General features: G+C 40.6%; 2 protein-coding genes across 2 annotated transcripts in view; one reads left to right on the forward strand and one right to left on the reverse strand.

Moving 5' to 3' along the window:
- Nucleotides 1-8,670, forward strand: part of spns2 (SPNS lysolipid transporter 2, sphingosine-1-phosphate) — a 52,729-nt gene extending 44,059 nt beyond the window's left edge. The window contains exons 12-13 of the mRNA XM_028421005.1: nt 1,766-1,803; nt 5,461-8,670. Coding sequence (XP_028276806.1) covers nt 1,766-1,799 — 34 coding nt within the window. The 3' untranslated portion in view covers nt 1,800-1,803; nt 5,461-8,670. The remainder of the gene's footprint in view (nt 1-1,765; nt 1,804-5,460) is intronic.
- An 8,660-nt stretch (nt 8,671-17,330) lies between these two features.
- Nucleotides 17,331-21,479, reverse strand: ruvbl2 (RuvB-like AAA ATPase 2). The gene is made up of 14 exons (XM_028421482.1): nt 21,409-21,479; nt 20,801-20,855; nt 20,622-20,677; nt 20,313-20,454; nt 20,007-20,136; nt 19,852-19,918; nt 19,554-19,660; nt 19,337-19,430; nt 18,972-19,190; nt 18,772-18,890; nt 18,402-18,521; nt 18,186-18,315; nt 17,949-18,063; nt 17,331-17,608 (listed from the first exon to the last, which is right to left on the reverse strand). The coding sequence occupies exons 2-14, from the start codon at nt 20,853-20,855 to the stop codon at nt 17,583-17,585; spliced, it is 1,380 nt and encodes a 459-aa protein (XP_028277283.1). The 5' UTR covers nt 21,409-21,479; the 3' UTR covers nt 17,331-17,582.
- Nucleotides 21,480-21,949: the final 470 nt, after the last annotated feature.

Consider the following 21,949-nt stretch of genomic DNA (forward strand, 5'->3'; position numbering starts at 1 on the left):
ACCACTAGTAAGCACGCTGTGGCCTCTGTTGGGCTCACTCCAGGAAAAAAAAAGCGGAACAGCAACTATAAGAAAAGTCCTGCTGCTGTGCCAGTAATAGATACTAGCCTGTGGTTCAAACTATCTAACCACATTTTTGCACAATGTGGGCTGGTGGCACATGTTCACTCAAACTATATCTAACCACAACCCCTCAACTTTCACACGACACATTGTTGGATGAAGCTTATATTGCAGCAGATGCAGAAAAAGTCCAGATATGAAAGGACTCATAAAGTCACGGGAAGTTCATTTATGTGCTTCTTTTTTTTCCACACATATGATCCTTAGTGTAGATGTGAGGAAGTTAAGCATTAACGTTTACCACAGATCATGACTTATTACATGAACAGTGTTTTTAGTATCCAGTGATTTTTTTAACTTTTTTATCTTATATATTTCTATTTACAGGAACAATGTCATTGCCAGGTTGTGAACAATTGGTTCTGTAATTGTGCTACATTAGGTCTACACTTAAAGTGTGTTTTAATGTTAATAAGTGACCAATTACTGCTAATACACATACAGTCAGCATATACAGCAAGTCATTATTAACAATAATAGTCTGCAAGCCAAACACTACTTCACTTATAAGAAGGTTGGTGGTTCGATCCCAACTCCTTCCTAGTCATTGTTGTGTGTGTCTTGGGCAAGACACTTGCATTGCCTCCAGTGCACTCACTGGTGTGGCGCGCTGGTCATTGTATAGCACTGCTTGGCAGCACAACCTGGCAATGGCAATTTCCCTCTGGGATTATTACAGTATCTAAAATACAAAAAAAAAAGTAGTTTGAAACTCAAGTGGAGTTCAGCTTACACAAAAGAAAGGTTCGTGTCCACCTTTGCTTGCATGCCTTTTGATATATGGGTTAATCATATACCAGCTTGTTACATTACATACACGTATATGTGCACAGCAAACATACTGTTTCATACCTCACATAAAGACCTCCATTGAGCTCTATAGATTTGTACTAAATATCCCCCAAAGAAAAAAAAAACACTTACACACAGAAGCAGCTTATGTAACTGCAAACTGCACCTCAGGGACCAAGAAAGATGACAACATGCACAACTTTGTAAACTAGGGTTGTTCCATGGCTGTGGTATTTATAGATTCAATTCACGCTATAAAGCCCCCAATTTATAAATTGCCCTTGACTTTACCGAGTGCTACGCATCTTTTGCTTTTTTTCCTTCTTCCTTTGAGTGTGTCCTCAGAAACTCGGTGCTATTTATAAAACGCACAGAGCCGAACGACTAGCTCACTGGAGCGCGCCTGTCTATTTCTAGCCTTAAAGAGTGCTTTATTTTTTCTACGTTGTTAGCTTTTTTTGGCTGCAGGGTTGCCATTAATAGCTCGAGTTAAGTGTGTGCCCACCCCACCCCCCCAAAAAAACCTCCTCTACTCTACACATTCACCGAGTCCACATTTACACTTAGTGATGTGTGAGAGCAGAACTGTCTCATCTGCCATGTCAGTGGGCCTTGACGGTACAGATCCAGTGTGGGTCAAGGAAGGCTGAACACTGCAGGCTAGAGGATGAAGAAGAGCAGAGAGTGATGAAGTGTGATTGAAAAACAGAGGAAGACTGTTATCATGTGATGAGTGGAATTAGAAAACACTGGTGGAAAATGAGGATACTAAGGGCTGCATGTGGTTTGGGTTAAAAACAAAAAAAGATTTAATGATTGTGTAATTCTAAAACGATTCTTCTCTCTTTAGGTTGACACGACAACCCTCCGCTGTCAAGGTATGACCAGGTAAATTGCCTTTTCTTCTTAAGACACTTTTTTCACATCAGTGCTTTCCACATCACTAGCTCTACAAGCAGTTTAAAGAGAGAGAGAGAGAGAGAGACAGTCCTGGAACATTACCCTTTATAGAGCTCTCTTCTCATTACCTGGCTATAGCATCACATAGAGTCCCTTTCATTAGGCGGCACAGCGATCTAAACACAACATTATTCGGGATGTAAAAGACATTCCGACCTGAGGCCTCACAGAGCATTATGACAGTGACGGTTATAAACATGATGGTACAGAAATCATTGATCCACAATCCATTGCCCATTACTTTGTACTAAGAGGGACATTCTTGGAAGTTGTGAGTATTTGACCAACTATCTGGAATCTTATCGAGACCTAAGCAGCCTTTCCTTCTTCCTGCCTTTATCAGACTCACACACAGACTGCAAAGCTTCTCTAATTATTAACTACACACACAAAAAAAAATAAACCACACACACACACAATAACCAGCCTGGTCTGCAGAGCTGGACAATAGGGAGCTATATGTAGTTGCCAGTAAAGAAAAACAAGAATAAACGTTGACTCCCTGATTAACGGGACAAGTCATCTGTTTGGAAAGGTTATCATGTTTACTCAAAAGGTCTGTGTTTTACTCCTGTCTTTGTAACACTATTCAGCTTTGTTTGTTTTGCAATCATTATTTGAAATACTTCAGGAACACATACTGAAAAACAGGTCATCAAGGTGTTCACCTTCCAGTAATGACTGGTCAGAAATGATTCCTTTTGTATTTGATGGTAAATTTTTCCTTTGCTCTGAAATTTACATTAAAAAAAAGTTATGACTTTAATTTCTGACAGGATAGACAGAGTTCAGGTTGGGAAGCATTGTGATCATTTGCCAAAAACGGCAACTCCCTGTAGTATTTGAGAGTAACAGTCAATTGAGTGGAAAAATGGTATGCAGGTGCAAAAATATGCAGCCAGCAGGAAGGAAGACCTCAGGATCCTTCAGACCACTTTGCAAAGAATATCTTAGAAGATTTTTAGATATAGTTGTACTTTCAGAAAAAACAGATCTATCAGCAGATAGCAGATCTATCTAATGTAGTAATAAATGTAGAAAGATGATAGAAGAATGTCCTTAAATATTCAACAATGAAATGAAATGTACTGCTTGCAGCTGTGTCACCATATAACATAGCATAATTTTTGCAAAAACAGATGTAAGACCGACAAAATGTTCGTTGAGATAGATTACATGCAACTTTCAGAGCCCTGCAAGTTGATTTGCATGGTGCACTGATGAATGGCGGGCAATGGCTGCCTTGAAGGCAGGAAATCAATCTAGAGAAGTTGGAAAGTGCTTTGGAAAAACAGGCTGCACAATAAAGGAGGTACAGTTTGTATTTAATAGGCTGCAAAATGCAAACCCCCCAGCATTGTCCTTTATTGTAAGTACTGCAGTGTCATTACCACTGGCAGGGTGATATTAGCATGCACAGCTAATGACAGGTGACATGAAAGGATCGCACACGGTTGCTGCACATATCAAGTTTCAGTGGCAGTTTGAGCTCTGGGCCTGAGGCTTTCATCAGTCCTCTGTCACACACGGCAGCTAAGGCATTTTGTCCCTGCTGTCAAAGTGGGCTAATTATAGAGAACAGTGATTATAGCTCCATGAGGTCAGAGTTGAATATGCCCGTGAACTGATCACGTCTGTTCTGCAGGAGAACCACAGGAGCACTCTGCGGTGATTGATTTTTAACAAATTTGTTGTGCAGGTTAATCCAATCAGTGACAATATCTCCTCCCATGAGTCTGACTCACAGATCGATACTGTTCACAGGTCACCTCCCTGACATTAACTGACCACTGTTTCCATCAAACATTAACAACACATACATACAAACATGCCTCTCTGCAGGGGAAATGGGAAGGAAGGTGTTGTCAAAACACTGTGAAAAGTTAGGGAGAATATTTAAATTCCGGTGCTTGGATCTAACGAGAAGTAGAAGTGAATGAGGGGGATTTAGAGGAGGAGAGAAAAGACACCACTGCTGAATAAATGAGGATGAAGAGAAGCAGTAATCGCTTATGCTGTTATACATCGCAAGCTATTAATCTCCGGCGAAGCAATCCCAGATGGAGAGCACATACACAGAGATCCAATTAACTTCCTCTGCATGAGGAGCACAGCCACTGCTGACCAGGTTCACACCCCCTACTGCACAGTAACTTGAGGACATCCCCAAAGCTGGGGGCTGTCAAAAGATCAGCATGAGATCTGACAGTGGAGCGTCACACTCATTTATTCTGTAACTACAATCCTGTACTGTACGGGGGCGGGGGGACTTATATCAAGCTGCAAAAACTGTGATTTAGTCACTGCCGTCCAATCTCTGTTAAAAGTGTTTATACAGCTGCAGGCACATACTTTCCTTCTTTACACTCTTATCATATAACTAAAGCCAGTCAGATGAGAGCAGGGTTCATGGCGCTGGGCAGGGCTGTAACCACAGACCACACACACACACTCTAATGTGACCTGTATGTGTGTTAAAATGCATAGTTTGATGACTACGTGAAGAACCCTTTACTCACATTTTCTTTTTCCACAAATGTGATTTGAGTCAGATCTAGCAGCCATACTACATGATTCATATCTTTTGAGCCAAATTCTTCTACAAGTTGGTCAGATTAGACTTTGTTTTGCTTGCCAGGCCAATCAGCCTTCTCCTTTATTCCAGAAGCCAACAGTCTCCAAGCACGCTAACAGGCCAATTCTGCACATATCACAGCATCCGCAGCGCTAATTATCTCTGCACTGCCATTTGAGCAATTCATTTTGGCTCATAAACAATTCAGTTTACAGAAACAACTGACGCTAATAAATGAGGAAAACGGTTCATCCCAAAGCGTATTGGATCAACACAACCAAAACCTCAACTAATCCTCCTGTTTAAGCTAATTCCCCCTGTTTGTACGTTGTTATTTTTCATTGTCTATCAGCGTAGTAGACTGTACCTGAGTAGGCGTTTGTGTTTGTGTGTGCATTCAAGAGTCTAAGAACATCACTCCACCAAGCTCCCCACACTAATCCTATTGTAACAGCGGTAGTTTGTGTAGTGGAGCATCCAGGGCAATGTAATGACAGACCACAACAAACAGCGGGATGCACCGCACCCTGCACCTCTTTCTCCCTGCCTCGGTCTCTCTTTCATCCAGTCTAAAGAGATCACAAGCATGGCACCATAACACTTACAGGTCTAATCTCCAACTGCAGTATAGTGTTCTCTCTGGCACCACGTTTTTGCCACAGATGAGCTTTGACATTTAAACATTTAAACATTAACGCCTAATATACTGTAGATATCCATCTGAGATACAGCAGCTGTGTGTTGCTATGGCTTATAGCTTACTGCTGTACCGACTGGGGAGGATCTGATTTAAACAAAACAGTGTTGGTATGCTGTTTGCAAGAAAATATTTAGGTCACAGGGTGGTCCTGGTGTGCAGGCGTTATCAGGAAGGCCCTACCAGATGGCTCAGGAGCTTTCGACCTCAACATTAATTACATGAGAATGTCCTGTGGTGAGGCCAGACTCTAATGCCACTGTTTCCTCCTCTTTTTACCCTCTATCTCTCTCTCTCTCTCTCTCTCTCTCAGGTAACAAGCAAATGAGGCGCCATCTGAAGGCACAACCAAACTCAATGAGGATAACAAAATGGTGATTAAAAGCAAGGGCAGCTCATCCAAGCTTATTATCCTCTCCGTCCTCACCACCATCATCATTGACCTCCACCTGCTGCTCCTGCTTTTTACACTCTCGCTGAGGCTGCTCAGAACTGGAACGAGGGAGCGTCTTGCCCCTCCTTTAACTGCCTCTAAATCACAGACTGGTGAGAAGGTGCTCAGCTGTGTGCTGAAGGCAGTCTCCAGACAGCAAGTGTCCTCCTCACCTCTGTCTGCGAGGTATCCACTGAACCTTCCAGGGAGGAGGAGGAGGAGGAGGAGGAGGAGTGGCTAAAATCCCCCCATGACCCCTCCGACTCCTGATGCCATACTACTGAATGCTGACCATGAACCTGCCCTGTCTGTCTGCCTGTCTGTCCTCTTACGTGTCTGTCTGTCTGTCTCTTACATTGGCTGTCAATCTGCACCAAGTGCCATAGCGTCATTACATTCCTTCAGACTTTGCACTGACCACCATCATCCCTCATGACATCATCATCGGCTATGTTTACATGCACACATTCTGGATATTTTGATTAAGCTGTTTATATGCATCCTCTATGAGAAACTAAAAACACATTTGTGAAGTGTTGTCATAAAGCTTCATTGGTGCAAATTTTCCACAACCTTCTGGCCTGCCTTAGCGCTCAGAGCCTGTAAACAGACAGAAGCTGTAAAATTCAAGCTATGTGGAGCAAGCGAGACAACAGCAGCAAAATGTACTGCAGGAACAAAATTCTCTATACACAGTGTTAACAACAAAAACTTCCAAAGTAAATTCAGTGTTTACCTGATGAATTATTATAATTAAGGTTTTGCTGTGCATGAAAACATAGCCGTCCACCAAGAGCCAAAAAGAAATGTTACTGTCTAAAAGTCAGTAAATCAGCCTTAAGAATCTGGGATCCATACACATTGTCCTCATACGTGATTTTAGTTTTAGCTTTAGCACTTAAATCGGAGTAGACGGTGCCAGAGAACATGACAGAGATGAGAGATTTCTGCACATTACTTCTTTTTTTTTAATCTGTGTATGTTGGATTTGAAACTGGAGGTGGTTGCCTATGATTGTTTCAGGAGGAGGGTGATGCGATCTGGGCATTTTTTTTTTTTTAAGCGGACACTGGATAATATATTTTATAATTTATAATAAACATCCAAAAGTAGATGATATGCTACTCTTTTGACTTTAAAGGAGAACACCTGTGTTTTTGTGTACATGAGAAGCAATACAAAAAAAATGTTAGAAAACCAACCCATTTTTTTTTATCCACACTGCCTTATCACTGAGCTGGGTTTCTGCTTAAAGGCACAGCTCTCTGATGGTTGGTTTTGGATTTCTGGACACAACACCCACACAGAGACGGAGTCACTTTTAATGATGGATTCCAGTCCGGTCCTCACTGGCTACAATAGCAGGCATTGTGAAAAGAGACCTTTCCCCCTTGCAATTGCAGATATCCCATTCCATGATTAGTAGAAGGGACCTTTGAAAAGAGCTGGAGACACAGTCATCAGCCTATTAGTGAGTGGAATCAAAATCCTAGACAGGAAGAGGAAATCCTCCAGTCTCGAGTTAGAGTGATGGCGAGCTCTTATTGCTGATAAGCAGGGAATCTCCCTCTTAAAGGCAGTTTGTCCTCAAATATCGCTGCAGGAGAAGAAACAATCTCCTTCAATCTGCACCAGAACATACATATATCAGACAAAAACAATGATTTAATCTCATCATTTTATGCATTAATTAGCATTTGAAAGCATGCAAATTACAACCCCTCACCCTAAGTAAAATATCAGTGAAGAAAGCTACAGCTAAAAAGTTACTCTACAAAGATCCTATTTGTAAATTCACTGAAACCTTGAAGCGACAAATGGATTCAAAGGTTTTAAAACTTGTATGTAGAAGGAATAAAAAGCACTTTGCCAACCTCCAAGAAAACACAGAAGGTAGAGGAGGAGGATGAAGTGACCTCAGCAGAGGGATGCACGGAGACACTGAGGTGGTTCTTGTAGCATTGATGTGTGAGCATGACTCACTGGCTGTGTGTGGGGGGGTGCTGTGTGGGCTGTGTCCTTATTGCCAGATCATTAGCTTTAGCTTCTCACCAACTGCGTGGAGCTCTCTGAATGTGACTCTGTCCAACCTGACGTGTTTACACACCTTCATCATCTTAATGAACTAAGCTTCTTACCTTCCTTTTATCGATTCTCTTTTTTAATGTTACCAAATGAGTTTTTTTAAATAACTACATTAGATAAATATATATATATATATATATATATGTCACGCAACAACTTTAATATATTGTAAATGATGGCTTGGATGCAATGTATTTATTTGTTACCATAATGAAGAATAACCTACAGTATAAAGGGAAGTTTAAGGTTTGAGTATACTACACTTTGTTGTGTGTCCGTGGGTTTTTAAAATGCCTATTTGTTCATCTTTTTGTATCACAATGAAACAACACAATACCTTTTTACATCACTACGATTCATCCTGTCTACTGTGATCATGAATTGGAACATCTCTACACATAATGCATAATGCAAAGCGATGGTTTAAGACAACCCACTGGTGTCATTGTTAGGATGAACAGTTTTGCATATATTTTTTTTTGTAGCTCTTTTATGTGTTTTATTATTGATTCAACCATTTTGCACACATTAATGTTCAGGGATTTGTTTGAACCGCAGCCTAGCATCAACTAACTCTGCAGCCTCTGTCACAGAGATGCATCACTTCATGTTCACAGTACGTGCTGACATATTGTCATCAGAAGGGATGTGGGCTCTGGTCAGATGAGTCAAGAACTGAGTTTCACTTTGCCAAAATGAATTCATTAATTTAGCACCAATCCTTTAGTCTGTTGTATTCAGTAATTCTATGTCAATAATCACTGAAGTGATGTATTGAGAATGTGCTATTTCTTGTCATACAAGAATCTTGTATAAAGAAGAGTATTTCTGATGTTGAGCAGAAATCAAGAGGTTATTTTTATTTTTAGAGCAAGTCAGTACAAGAGAAGTGTCTAAGAACTCAAAGGATATTATTCTAGAAATGAACTGTGATGCTCCCGGTGTGGGTGTTGATAGAAAATGTACATGTCTGTAAATCAAATAAACCTATTTAATCACTTCAAACCACTGTGCTGTCTCCTCATTGTGCCAGATCCAAGTGAATCAACATTCACAGTGTTTTCATTAAGAAGCTTTCCCCTGATCTATTTTAAGAAGCCTTTGTGTGGAGTTTGATTCACTTCAGAGTAAAGATGTGAGAAAAATGTTCACACCACAGAAGTGCCAACAGTGACACAAAGCTGGGAGACTGTGCTGTGCCTGCATGTTGACAAACTAAAAAAAAAAACAGCTATTTAATATTCACATCCATATGTCTCAATATAGCATTAGTTACAAAATAGGCTTCACATTACGCCTGGTGTTTTTCCCACAGGTTTTTAACATTTTCTGTGACTGTAGATTTAAAGTCACTAGGTATAAATATACACGTCACAAATATAATCGTATGTGTTACCTTCTTATCATGTACTAAATATGTCTTCAATACATGCAAGTAAAAAGGTGTCTGTACTCATTTGTACAGACAGTAATTTGTGTCTATGTTTACAAATGGTTATATTCGTAATGGGTGTAACTGGTGTATACCCAGCAACCAGACTTTAAAAAAACTTGTTTTCTTACTCACTGACCGGCCACCATTTTGTGCTCCTAATTATGAAGCAGGGGGCTCACTCCTCATCTTTGCAGAGGCTTACAAAGACTTGATTTTTATCACAAGGAGAGGAGGCTGGAGTTGATCCATGAATGAACTACTATATTGTTCAGGTGCAGTCAGGCAGGCCTCTGTGAGTCTCCGTTTGTAAAGTAATCTTTCAGTCCCTTGAGTGGTGTAAGGACGCACTGACACATCACAGACACAGGGCTCCATCCACGCTGTGGATGCAGTAAAAAAATAACATAATATTTACTTACACAGGAAGTGAGGAAGTCCTGACCTAAAGGTCCTCTTTGTTCTGACGTTCATTAGAAATGGCAGTTACCTAACATGGCAGCCTATAGCACTAATGGACCTGTCTATGACAAGGCTGCGCAAACACAAAGGAGTAGGTATACAATTGTGACAAAAAAGGAATAGCATGTTGGCTGTGAGGCCTTTAATTAGGCTGAGCTGCTTTTACACTGACGCTAGTATCTGATGTGTCCTCAGTTTGAAGAGGGGGAAGATTATACAGGAACCAGAGGAAGCTCGAAGTGAAGAATTAGTGTTTGGTGGGCAAATGACCCAGAGAAACCACCACCCTTTCCCAGAGTCAGACAAATATGTACCCCAAAGTCAGATGCTCCGATCTAAAAGTCAACACACCTAGTCATGGAGCAGGCAGGAAACACTCGGGCGTAGACAGGAAAAGGGGAGCCATTCTAGCAAGCACTGGAATTTCCATTTGCACTTTGCCACTTAAATTCACAGAAGACAAACTCTGTTCAGCACGTGGGGTATATTTAGGTTGAAAAATAGCCACTGGTGGATGGGAAGCTTCAAAACGTCAACTTACTCTGAGTTTAAAGGCGGCATTGTTTAGGCGATCCATTTTTAAAATGTTTCTGAGCGTTTTGAGGGCACGGTGTCCTATTGTTTGTGAATTTGCTTGGTTACAGGAAGAAGAAAGTTATTTTTGAGACATCCAGTTTAGAATAATCCAACTAAAGTACAGATGGTTCAAGGTGAATAGTTGGTGCCGATTTTTAAAGCACTCTGACGGTCAAACAATGCAATGAATGCTAGAATGCCTTGCATTATAATGTCATCAAGGAGCACTGAGTGTCAGCAAGTTAAAAACATGTAGGGCTCAAATTAAAGACTTAAAATAGTTGCTGTCATAAATCAAATCTGAAACTAGCTTAACAGTGTTACATATTTAGAACACAATAGTTTTACATTATGGTGACAACCACAATCATAATTACTGACTTTTTATGGCGAGGCTTTATAACAATCTGTTAACAATCTGCCCAGAAACTCACACTCTTAGGAGAAGATGTTGTTTAGAGAAGATGTTTAAGAATTGTTTATTCGTTTTTGTCTTATCAGTATATCACCTCTGAAAGTCAGAATTTAAGTGCAGCTACTGTATCTGTGCAGACAGATACGTTATCGTAATTGAACTGACCTGATGATTAATGCAGTGTTACCAGCACAGCACAGAAAAGCAAAGACCAAACAGTAAAAAGAGACATCATCAGTTCTTTCAAATGGAACCGAGTGTCTACAAGAAAACATGAAACAGAAGCATCAGTATCACACCTCCACTGTGAATGTCTCACCCCTCTCTGTTGACACCCACCAACTTTCCAACCTGCCTCACACGGCAGACACACAGCTACCTTCACTAGGAGAAGAGCTGTGGTGGAAACTGTATAGGATTGAAGGTGGAAGGATGTTATCTCTCCTTCTGAGAATGTGAGACGATCCAATGTTGTGATTTACAGATAGCAAATATTTGTAGAAATGCTGTTCTGCATGAAGAAGAAAAAAGACACAAACTGACAAACTTGGTCTGTCATTTTTCTTTCTATCAACAAGACTGAACAAGAGGGGATTAAAAGGAGTAACACAAGATGAGAAACTACAAATGAGTCTCCAGGCTGTTAGTGCAATTGAGGGGAAAAGGCAAAAATAGCTCTTCGCTTCATCCGAGCTTTACTTGAGGCAGGAACGCGCACAAGATTACAACCACTGTCATTACAAGACAGCACAATGAAGCAGACAAGTGAAAGATCTCAAAGACACAATTTACACAGTTCATCCTGCCTCAACCTATATTCAGCGTTCTACAGAACAGGGTCAGTGCTAATGAAATGGTGTTCAACAAGAGTGCTGCAGTAGTCCTGTAGAGAAATTATACTTTTATTATATTTGGGGCCATTTGCTGTCAAACTGAACACAGTGTCACATCAGGTAAACAGCTCCATTAATCAGCCACAGCATTAAAACCACTGACAGGTGAGGTGAATAACATGATTACTCCTGTCACCGGATGGGACTCTCAGTATTAGGGAGCAACAGAACAGTCAGTTCTTTAAATTGGTGTGTTTTAAGCAAATAAAAAATAAAATAAATGAACAGTCAAAATGACAAGGACCAAACCTGTGACTTCTAAACTATGTTTTCCAATACATAGGAGTCTTCCTGGCATGTAGTGATTAGTCATTGTTCTAAGAAAAGGAAAACCAGTGAACCAGTGCCAGGGTCAGACAGGTCAATGTCAAACAAAGGACTGTGAGGTCCGATACACATAGCAGACAGGGGCATGAAGACATATTCAGTATGTCAACAATCATATGATAATTAGATTCAACAACAAAAAAGAAGTGGTATATTGATATAGCACTTTCTTCTACCTGTCTTGTGCAGCGATGGATGCAGCCATGGCGGGTGGGACAACCACCTGAGCCACAGCGGCCAATTATCACACAATGCATTATTATATCATATCATATGAAGATAGCAAATACACTCAACGGTGACGTTCTTGCTGAAGCAGAAAAGCGACGTTTTAGCTATACTCAGCTGGATTTTCATTACGTTTTTTGTCCTTTACAGACTGAATGATGTCTGGCTGATTCGATCCAAGTGATTAACTTCCAGTTTTTCTTCTAAAGCCAAGTTTATTTTTATTTAATTATCCACGAGATTCATTAAGTTGCTAGTAGCGGGTAACATAATTCTGACTTACAATAGATATCGGTGCATTTAACGTCGGCTGCTCTCTCAGTATGGAGTCATCACGTAGCCTGTAGCCTGGGCAGCAATACTCACTCACTCACGAAAATTCACTCGCTAAAATGGATTTTTAAAAAGTTTGTATTGAATATGAAAAAAAAACAATTAAGATGGCTGACCAAGCTATCACGCATGCGCTCCAAGCAGCTCGTGCTAAAAACACATTGAACATGCGCACGTGTCGGACATGCGCATACTGACTGACTGATCGGCCGCATGTCACGTAGCCACAATAGTGATACCTGGGTTGTGGGTCAGAAGCCCAGTGACAAGGATCAAACTGTGACTATGAGCTTCTCCAGTACAGGACAGCGTTTCTGGTCTGCAGTGTTTAGTAAGTGGTCTATAAAAGGACAACCTGTGTCGGGTTCCAGAAGATAAAGATCAAGCAAAGGACTGTGTGGTCCAATCACAGAAGAGTTAGAGCAGCACAGATGCTGAAAACCTTAATGGCATCATGTAACCTCAGTGTGTGTTCAGACTGTCAAAAAGGCCATGCTGGTATTATTTGGAGAATAAACACAGTTCAAAATCTGAAAAATAACTGTACTACTAAATTACAGAGAATTATTCACCAAAGAACCGTCACAACAAAAATACATCAAAAACACAAACAGCCAGATCTGTCACATTAAACATTCTCCTCCTCCTCCTGTGGTTGAGCCTCGCTTCTTTAAAGCATCACTTCTTTTATGTGTGAATGGACGTTCAGGCCCGAGGAGCCAACTAACTTCAGCTGTCAGGGTCTGCGTTAATGCGCCCCTCCGCATGTGTTACTATGTCATTAAAGAAGCTGACACATGTTCCACAGAAAGCACGAGATGCCCTGCTCCTCTTCCCTGTCTGCCCATGTGGAAGGAATAAGAGATGTGCTTCATGGTGGGCTGAGCAATGTCAATGAAGGAGCCAACATGGACGATTCAAGAAGACATGAATGGTGAGCAACGGCTGGGCCTGCTGTTTTTGGAGCCACAGTAACAGAAGACGTCATTACCCTCCAGCAACTTGTAATGATCACTGCTCGTTTCACATCAGGCCTTGAAGCAGTTCATTTAAGACCGTGCCAGTGAGGTCCCCAATGCGATGAGGGATTAATCTGATTTGCATGCTTACTAATAAGGATGTAATGTAAATTGACAGTGGAATAGTGTTAGTGCAATATGCCTGTAATGCGCTGCAGTGGGTTCACTGTTTGGGGTGAAGCGAGTGAGTTATGAGTACCAGAGTTTTCTGAATTAAACATGAGATTATGCATGACTTGGCACAGAGTGAATGATGTTAGTTGGTTTTAGTTGCTATTTTTAGCTCACATGATTCCATTTTTAGAACTGATGTTTCCACTGCAGCATAAACTGATTCAGAAAAACTTCCAAAGGCTATTTATGCATGTGCCTATGTGTGCATGGTACAGTAGAATCTGCATCCATGCGTCTCTCACGTGCAGCTTTGTGAATGATCGTGCAGAGTGAGGACAGTGAGGCAGTGAATGGATCTGTGTGAATGGAAGGAGAAGGCTGGATTACCAGCTCTACATACAATAAGCACACACATACACACATACATAGTGCTCCCTTTTAAGGCTGTATACAGGTGTGTGCAGCCAAATCAAACAGTCCACACCCACGATACACACACACTACTACTACAGAGACAACCTTTTCTACATGAGGCCTTTTATACATTAATTTAAGATTATTACAATATTTATGTCTATATATTCTGCACATTTTCTGTTCTGTTGTGTAATTAGAATTGCTTCATTCCAGGAGTACTTTACTCAAAGAGCTTGTATTGCACATCCCTCTGTAATTAAGTGCTCTCCAACTGGGCTGAAAGACTTTAATCATTTGTAGCAAAGTTAATCTGAATGTAACAATGCACATAATCCCATTTGTCAAAACAGCAACTCAAAACAGCAAAAACATCTCAAGAGTCAGACAAGCATCAGACAATTTTTAGGAACACTAGCAGCGTTGCTCAAAGGAAGTCAGTGTTTGTTGATGAGTCCACCACTTTGATCCAGCCGGAAATATCTAAACTGCTGGATGGATTGTGGTGATTCATGATATAAACAGATGACTTTGCTAATTCTAAAAATAAATGAATCACAATGGCAATTATCTGATTTAAAGATCAAAGGCAGCATCATGTAAGCATCCAGTAAAATATGTAGAAATGCACAAGCAGGATTGATTCAGTGCATTTCAAAATATACCCAGGCACTGCACTGTATGTATGTTTTTCCTGTTCTGCTCATGTTAACATACTGTCTCTCTCTCTCTCTCTCTCTCTCTCTCTCTCTCTCTCTCTCTCTCTGTCTATTAACCCTTTTCATACCAAACCTTTAGCCGGATCAACAACTAGACAACTAGAGGAAAGAGAGCTGAAAGCTGTTAACCACAAATGAATGGATCTTATTGAAGCATGACTTGGGAATGAGTGATAAATGGGGAGTATTTATGGTGGCAGGTGACCTACCAGGCACAGCATACTGTCACACATGTTGCCACTCAACTTACAAAAGGCCTACAAACACTGTGTGATGTGAGACAGAGGGCAAATTCAAGTGTTAAATCAGACACAACAGTCACTTCAACTTTCTTCATTTTTTGAAACACCTCAGTTCCAATGATACTGTGTTACTACTTTATAAATTCTGACACTTAGTGTCATGTGGCTTCGTCCTGTTTTTCTACCATCAAAGTGTCCATACATCATCTGCCATATGTGAAAACATTTATAACATGGTGCACTTCCATTGACCTCTTTCCCTAATTTTACCACAGGAATTACAAGCTCTGCCTCTTTACATATGGCAGTAAGAGGAAGAGGGGTTTTTTTTGAAACCTCAGGAAATGGAATCAAATTCTGTCCATTCATGAGCACCACATTCCAAAAACTGCCCGAATACTGCAGCCACAATAATAAATACAGATGAGGAGGATAGAACATACAGTAAAGGGGAAGACAATAGATGATTTTACTTGACACGTGTGTGTGTGTGTGTGTGTCCTTTTATGGCTTGAGAGTACTTATGGTCTCCTTTTCCAGTCTTCACTTCAACACAAGTCTGAGAGGTGCTTCAGTCAAGTGTGAAATGTGACAGATAAAGAAACAGATGTGAATCTAGACACTCAGAATGGGCCATCATCACATCACCATAAGCTCCAAGCCACATTCATAAAGGGTAATGCAATCTAAATACCACACATCTGTAGCTACCTGACAATCTTATTACTAAACATTGTTAAATTCAATGTACCGTATTGTAACAAATAATTAAATCTTGCCATGTTCAAATCCATGTTGTCAGGTGAATCCGTTTGCTAATCCTTGATTTTTTTTATCGATTTTATTGATCAACAGTCAATTCACTCCCCGAGTAATGGAATATATTTGATATAAATACATTTAGCTAATGACATTCATGTGGGAGGATCATTTGGCTGCTGACCTCTGACACACTCAATAGAGCAGAATCCAGACTGCCTGTCATTGTGACTCAGGTGAAAACCATCAGAGCAGCTAGCTGTGTTTTAAAAGTCCCTCACTGGTTTCTACAGAACAGCACAGTGTAATGATCACAGATGAGGGGCAGGGTTCCATGAGGGGGGACATCTGCAGAATGAAAGCTGGACTGTGACAGAGGAAAAAGGGCACCCAAATCTGTGCAGCAGGCAAAATGCCACAACACGTTAGCATGCTGTGCAGCCTTGTAGCCTGTGGACAGCAGTGATGTGCGGGAGCCATTCCAAGAAAACCTGCTAACACACCCAGAGGGGGCCAAGCTGAACGCAATCTGTAAACAATGATTTGGATTCACAGCGACACCGAAGGAAAAAAAATCTGTCCTCAGGTCAAGAGTATTCAAACAGACAATAAATATATAGAGGCAGTTTTAATTCTGTTCAGAGGAGGAGCATTCACTGCTTTAACAACATCACATCTAGTGTATGGGAGCGTCAGACCATTTTATACTGTAAACACTAAAAATGAGATGGGCCTTATTCCAAAAGTTGGGTATACTGCACTCACACACACCCTGTTTTACATACAATTAACTGGCCCCCTGTGAAGTTTATCCCAGCCTAAATCCAACCAGTGAATCCATCAGATGTGGTTAGTGGGCAGCAGCCAACAGCATCCTCATGGGACTGAGGGGGATCTACATCATGTAGGCAGCATGGTAATCCACACAGAAGTCTCCTCCACCTCCATTAAACATTAAATATTCATCATCACATTCTCGTACTAGACACAGGTAAAACTCATGAATCTACTCTGGTAATAAAGAAAATGAAACATCACAATGGAACTGCAATAACATATATGTAGGTGCCAAGTAAATCCAATATGTTCTTAATCATTTAATGCTGCATTTAGATTAAAATAGATATAGTGACAAAATCAGCTGGTTTGGTTATAGGACTTAATAACTATTTTTATGTCACATTAATCGAAAATATAACACTATATAGGAGGATGGGATCTTGGGTTGCAATACCAAGTATCGAACTTTCCTAATGCAGGAAAGTCAAAGGTGTGAGAAAATGTGTCGCACCTGTAGTGAGGTGTGGACTAGCTGAGGTCATTAACAATAATTGCTCACACCCATTTTACATTAAGACATAAATGATTAAAGAAGAAGACATGCTCAGGCTGTCTGTAATGCTGCTGGACCTGATTTCATAAAAGCAGAGTAAGGGCTCGCATGCATCATGCAGTGTGCACAGATCGGATTGTTGGGTGGATTGATGAGAGGTCTTAGGGCTCCACCTTGTGGCAGCATTTGCAAGCTCAGTAGTCTTTTACTTTTCTAAATACTTGACTTCTTTGAAACTCCACACAGAGTGGAATGTTCATGTGGGCCAGAAACCCTTCCATTTTTTTTCAGTTAAAAACCGAGTGTTGGAAGCAATCATTAATACATTAATACACAAACAAAGTAGAGTATGCTTACAAAAGCCAGTTTAATCATTTTTTTAAAAATTAACCACGTAACAAGTCAACCAAAAAAAAAACACTAGAGGAATGGATATTCCTGCCACAAGGCCACAGTAATGAACTGAAGTTCAATTTCAGTCCATAATTTTGAATTCAGCCTATGTAGAACAAAAGACGAACCGAGAACTCAAATGCAAGGAAGATCTGTTAATTTAAATTTAGGTGGAATCCAGGTCTGAATCAACTCCAGTGCCAGGTGATGACTAACAACATAAAAACTTCACAGAGTGAGAAAACAAAGCCGCCTTCTTTAAGAGGTGTCCATTGCAGGTGTTTCTGAAACGCAAGAGCAGGAACATCTATTAATATGTATGTTGTATGTATTTCTACATATTTATAAAACTATTACCTACTTTTGTTACAAGGCCAAGATGGATGGCAGAGTACAGAGTTAATACATTTTATTATATTATTTTCCCTTAGACCTTTTGCGTAGCGTTTTGCTATAAAACTATAAAACAGTATGTAGTTTTAGTAATTATATTAACAGAGAAAATCCACTTGACTGACTGCAGCAGATCACAGCAGCTTCTCCTGGGTTGGAGTCTATTTTGCTCTTTAGATGTATTGTGTGCCTGTGCTTCAGGTTTATTCAGAGGAGGACCAGCAAACTTACGTGTTTCATTGAAGAGGAAGGAATCCTGATACTCTTTCATGTACTGAGAGGATCTGGCCTCATCCAGGAACAGAGAGTACACCCTCTTAATGTCCTCCACCTGAACCTCTGTCCCCTGAAGAAGCCAAAGAATACAAACGACAAGTTGCTAAAGGCAGTCCAGTCAATGTAATAAAAAAATTACTTTTTTAAACCAACAGCTTGAACAATAACAATCTCCATGTTCAGGAAGTTTACCTTGCGTTTGCGACACACCAGTCCTGCAGTGCTGATGAGCTGGATTGCATAGCGCAGCGATGTCTCCATGCCGATACGAGTGAGGACCGTGTGAGCTTCCTCACTCAGCTCCACATCCTCCTCCTCACATCTGAAGCACAACAACACAGGTTTATCTCCATGTGGAATTAAGAAGGAATAAAATTCTGCTGACAGGTGATAAATTCAGATTCTAACCTGATCTTGAGGATCTGCCTTGTCTCTTTTTCGGTGTAAGGGGAGGTAGCGATGATGAGCAGGCGATCAAGCAGGTCTATGGGGATGCCATGAGGGCTTGTATAGTTTGTGCCGCGGATTCTGAAATAAAGCATTCAGTGTTATTAATTAAAGGTAAGACACAGAAACCTATGCTAGAGTAAAACATTAATAAGTGTTAAAACATGTGAAAATAAAACAACAATAAAACATTTAAAGCACTATTTTTAAATACTAAATTCTACCACACAATGCAAAATTCTCACACAAGATGAGAAATTCCACTGTTGTTATTTCCTTATAAAACAACTAAATAAACAGATGTATATAAGTGTATAACTGTAATCAGTACCGAGTGATGCCTCTATTAGTGGCCATGATGACAACAGGGGACAGGTCACTTTCCAGCGCACGGTTCAGGAAGGAAAAGCACTCAATGTCCAGCACATGAACCTCATCAATAAATAATACCTGGAATCACAGACATAGGAAATTAGCCAAGAACAATCACAGAGAAAGCAAACACAGGTAGACACACACTCAGTAACATACCCCTGGAATGATCTCTGCCTTTCCTTCTTCCCTCCATTCACACACTTTGGCATTAATCTGCTCGCGGACTTCAGATTTGATCTCTCCGGTGTCTCCAGAGAACAGAGCCAGGAAGCCTTGCGTGCGGCTGTTGATGACATCAATCTCGTGGAGAGACACTGTGTGGACCACTTCCTTCCTCTTCTGCAGCTCTCCTTCAGGACACTGCACAAACTGTGTCTGTAAAAACAGCAGAAATAAAATCAGTGTCAAGTGAAAAGAGTTCACGTTCGATCCTGAACCTAATATTAAATCTATTAAGTGATAATATTAAAGCCTTGTGTGTGAGTGAGGTAGAAAGGGTTAACATTCAGGATTCATCATACCTGAGCCCCCATGGCGTCATAGTCTCTGGCTCTAGTGAAAGAGCGCCCCAGCTTGCTGATCTTCCCGGTAGCTTTGTCGATAGTAATAACATCTCTAAGAAAAAGAATAGAAAACATTTTTATCAGATGTCCCCACCTGAGCTAGACTGAGACTGTAACATTTTATTATTAAATGCTACCTGTTGTGTAAAGATCAAAGAAAAACAGACGGACTCACCCAGCCTGAACCTTCTCTTTACTGAGACTGTCAATCATCTTGTTGCCCAAGTCATATATTGTCTCCATTTCAGTGGTCTTCAGAGTTAGCTTTCCTGCTTTTGCACCCTGGTTGATATAATATTTTAAAAATTAAATCACAGGAGTCATGATCATTGAACATTTTTCCAATACGTAAAGTAATTTAGTTAACTTATGTGTATGATGTCTGCCTTCAGCAGTATTGGTCAGCTTTATTTTTCGAACCAAACATACATATTTATGTAAGAGAGAAAATTGTGAGTATTTTTGCAGCCTACCGTTCCGGTGGCTGGTCTATCAATCTGGATTTCCACCACCTCTCCTTCAATAATCTCCGTCTCTTCTCTGCAAATAAAAAAACCAACACAGTGAATAGCTGTTCATTTCAAACAAAAATCATTACAAAAAATCTATACTGTGTTTGTTCACTCACTTGATCCTGACTCCGATGGCTTTTCTAAAAGCTTGGCTGAGTGCCTCGGTCTTGCTCATCTCCAAGGAGAAGATCTCACTACCAGCCAGTGCTGTGAAGGGTGTATCCGGGCCAAGAGACTGCGCAATGCCTGCAACAAAAACAAAGTGTTACCTGTGAACCTTCCTCCTGCAAATTAACCTGGAGCTGGAATTCCGGTCATAATAAAAATATAACTTGAGCCAATTAAAGCAAAGCGAAGGAAACAATATCACTTGCAGCAAAGAATGATTGTGTGTACTGGAAAGCCTCCAACATAGCTCTTACCCATAGCAATGGCAGTCTTTCCTGTGCCAGGTTGGCCAGCGATCAGTACGGCCCTGCCAGCAATGTGGCCATCTTTGATCATCTCCAAGATAATCCCTGCTGCTCGACGAGAGGCCAGCTGGCCAACCAGCCCCTGTGACACCTGCAGGTAAACATGAATAGATATCCTTGACCCTTCAATACATATTAATACACATCTGTACTTCAGGCACACTGAGCAAGACTGGATGGTTATAGTCAATAAACAGAGGCTGTTCAATTCACAGTCCTTAAGTAGCTAAATACTCTTAACTGACATTTAAACACTACCTGTCTTGGCTCCAATGCATCATCCAAACCGAGGCCACGAATGTGAGAATGAGCTCCTGAAAAGTAATAAATATGATATTATCAAACAATAAAAGATCCAAAAAACACATCATAGTCATCATGCTTGTACCATACAATGCTCAATTTTGTTATGTCCAATTGTAAAGCGGGCTCCTTACCGATTCTCTCAATCCGTGTTATGTCACGAACTTCTGGAACTTTTGTAGTCGCCATCTGTAATTAAATGCAGACAGAACACATACTGACGTGTACAGTCACAAAGTAGTAGTTCTCATGTCATTTCTAACTCTCATGTCAAAGAAACAGGCAGGTACCTTCTGTTGAAGAAGCAATATTAGATACTGTAATAGTAAAACATTTGAAGGAATCTGGAGAGCCGGTTGTCATAGAGACAGCCGCACCGCGAGTCACAACACAAGATTAGCTACCAAGCTAACTGTATATATACGGTTATTTGTATATAAGCAACAAATCCAATGTGACACCCAATTACACCTAAAATTACAGAAGACGCCTACAAATCTCGCCTTCTGTTTATACATAGCTATAACAGCGACATTTAAGGCTAGCGCTAGCTAATGTTATGTTAGCGAATTAGCTAGCTCCATTCATAGCTTTCTGTCTTTAGTTACTAGTGTTAGATCCCAATAAAACACAGTGCCTCGAGATTAGAAATGATTGTAGTTGTCCTATGCGTATCATAACACCAGGCTGTGAAAAGAAACTAAATTGTTTATTATTTTTTATCGTTTAGATGTACACTCACCTATGCAGCCACACTGGTGAAAATGTGAGAATGCGGCGCTTCTTTCTGAAGGTGCGTGCGGTAAATGTGTCCGAAGAGAAACAAATCTTTTTTTCCTACGCGCTCGGGGTTCTGGAGTTGACTGCCCTCTACAGACACGGTGGACTGAAGGTATGGAAATATCGCTAAATATACACATGTAAACTATAACATAAGGTCAAAGTTGTCACTTATCTAGATAGTGATATCAGTATACACACTTTGATTATGAATTACGCTCGTTGGTGTTTACGTCAGACCGTTGACAGTAAAAACTAGACTGTTTACTGTCTCTCATTTTACCAATAGATTAATTATGAAAAACAGAAAGGACCTGTCACTGTGTATGACAGAAGAATTTCTGGTGTGGTATAAAGTAGTGTTCGACGAAATGTGGTTTATACAAAACAAACGTTAGCTGCTCACGTGGAAACTGGCAGGGTGATTTGTTTAGGGAGGTCCCCTTAGTGAAAGACTGTTTAAACTGTATGTGTTGCTGTAGGGCATACACTGTTTACGCTCT

Source organism: Parambassis ranga, chromosome 14, assembly GCF_900634625.1.
Source record: "Parambassis ranga chromosome 14, fParRan2.1, whole genome shotgun sequence".
NCBI lineage: Eukaryota > Metazoa > Chordata > Actinopteri > Ambassidae > Parambassis > Parambassis ranga.

What these genes read in the sequence shown, in the direction of transcription:
- ruvbl2 (XM_028421482.1), bottom strand. Translation starts at nt 20,855, where the DNA reads ATGGCGACTACAAAAGTTCCAGAAGTTCGTGACATAACACGGATTGAG. An exon ending in ATGACGCCATGGGGGCTCAG is followed by an intron (nt 19,191 to 19,336) that starts GTATGATGAATC and finishes CTGTTTTTACAG; the next exon opens with ACACAGTTTGTGCAGTGTCC. An exon ending in AGGCAGAGATCATTCCAGGG is followed by an intron (nt 18,891 to 18,971) that starts GTATGTTACTGA and finishes CTGTGATTCCAG; the next exon opens with GTATTATTTATTGATGAGGT.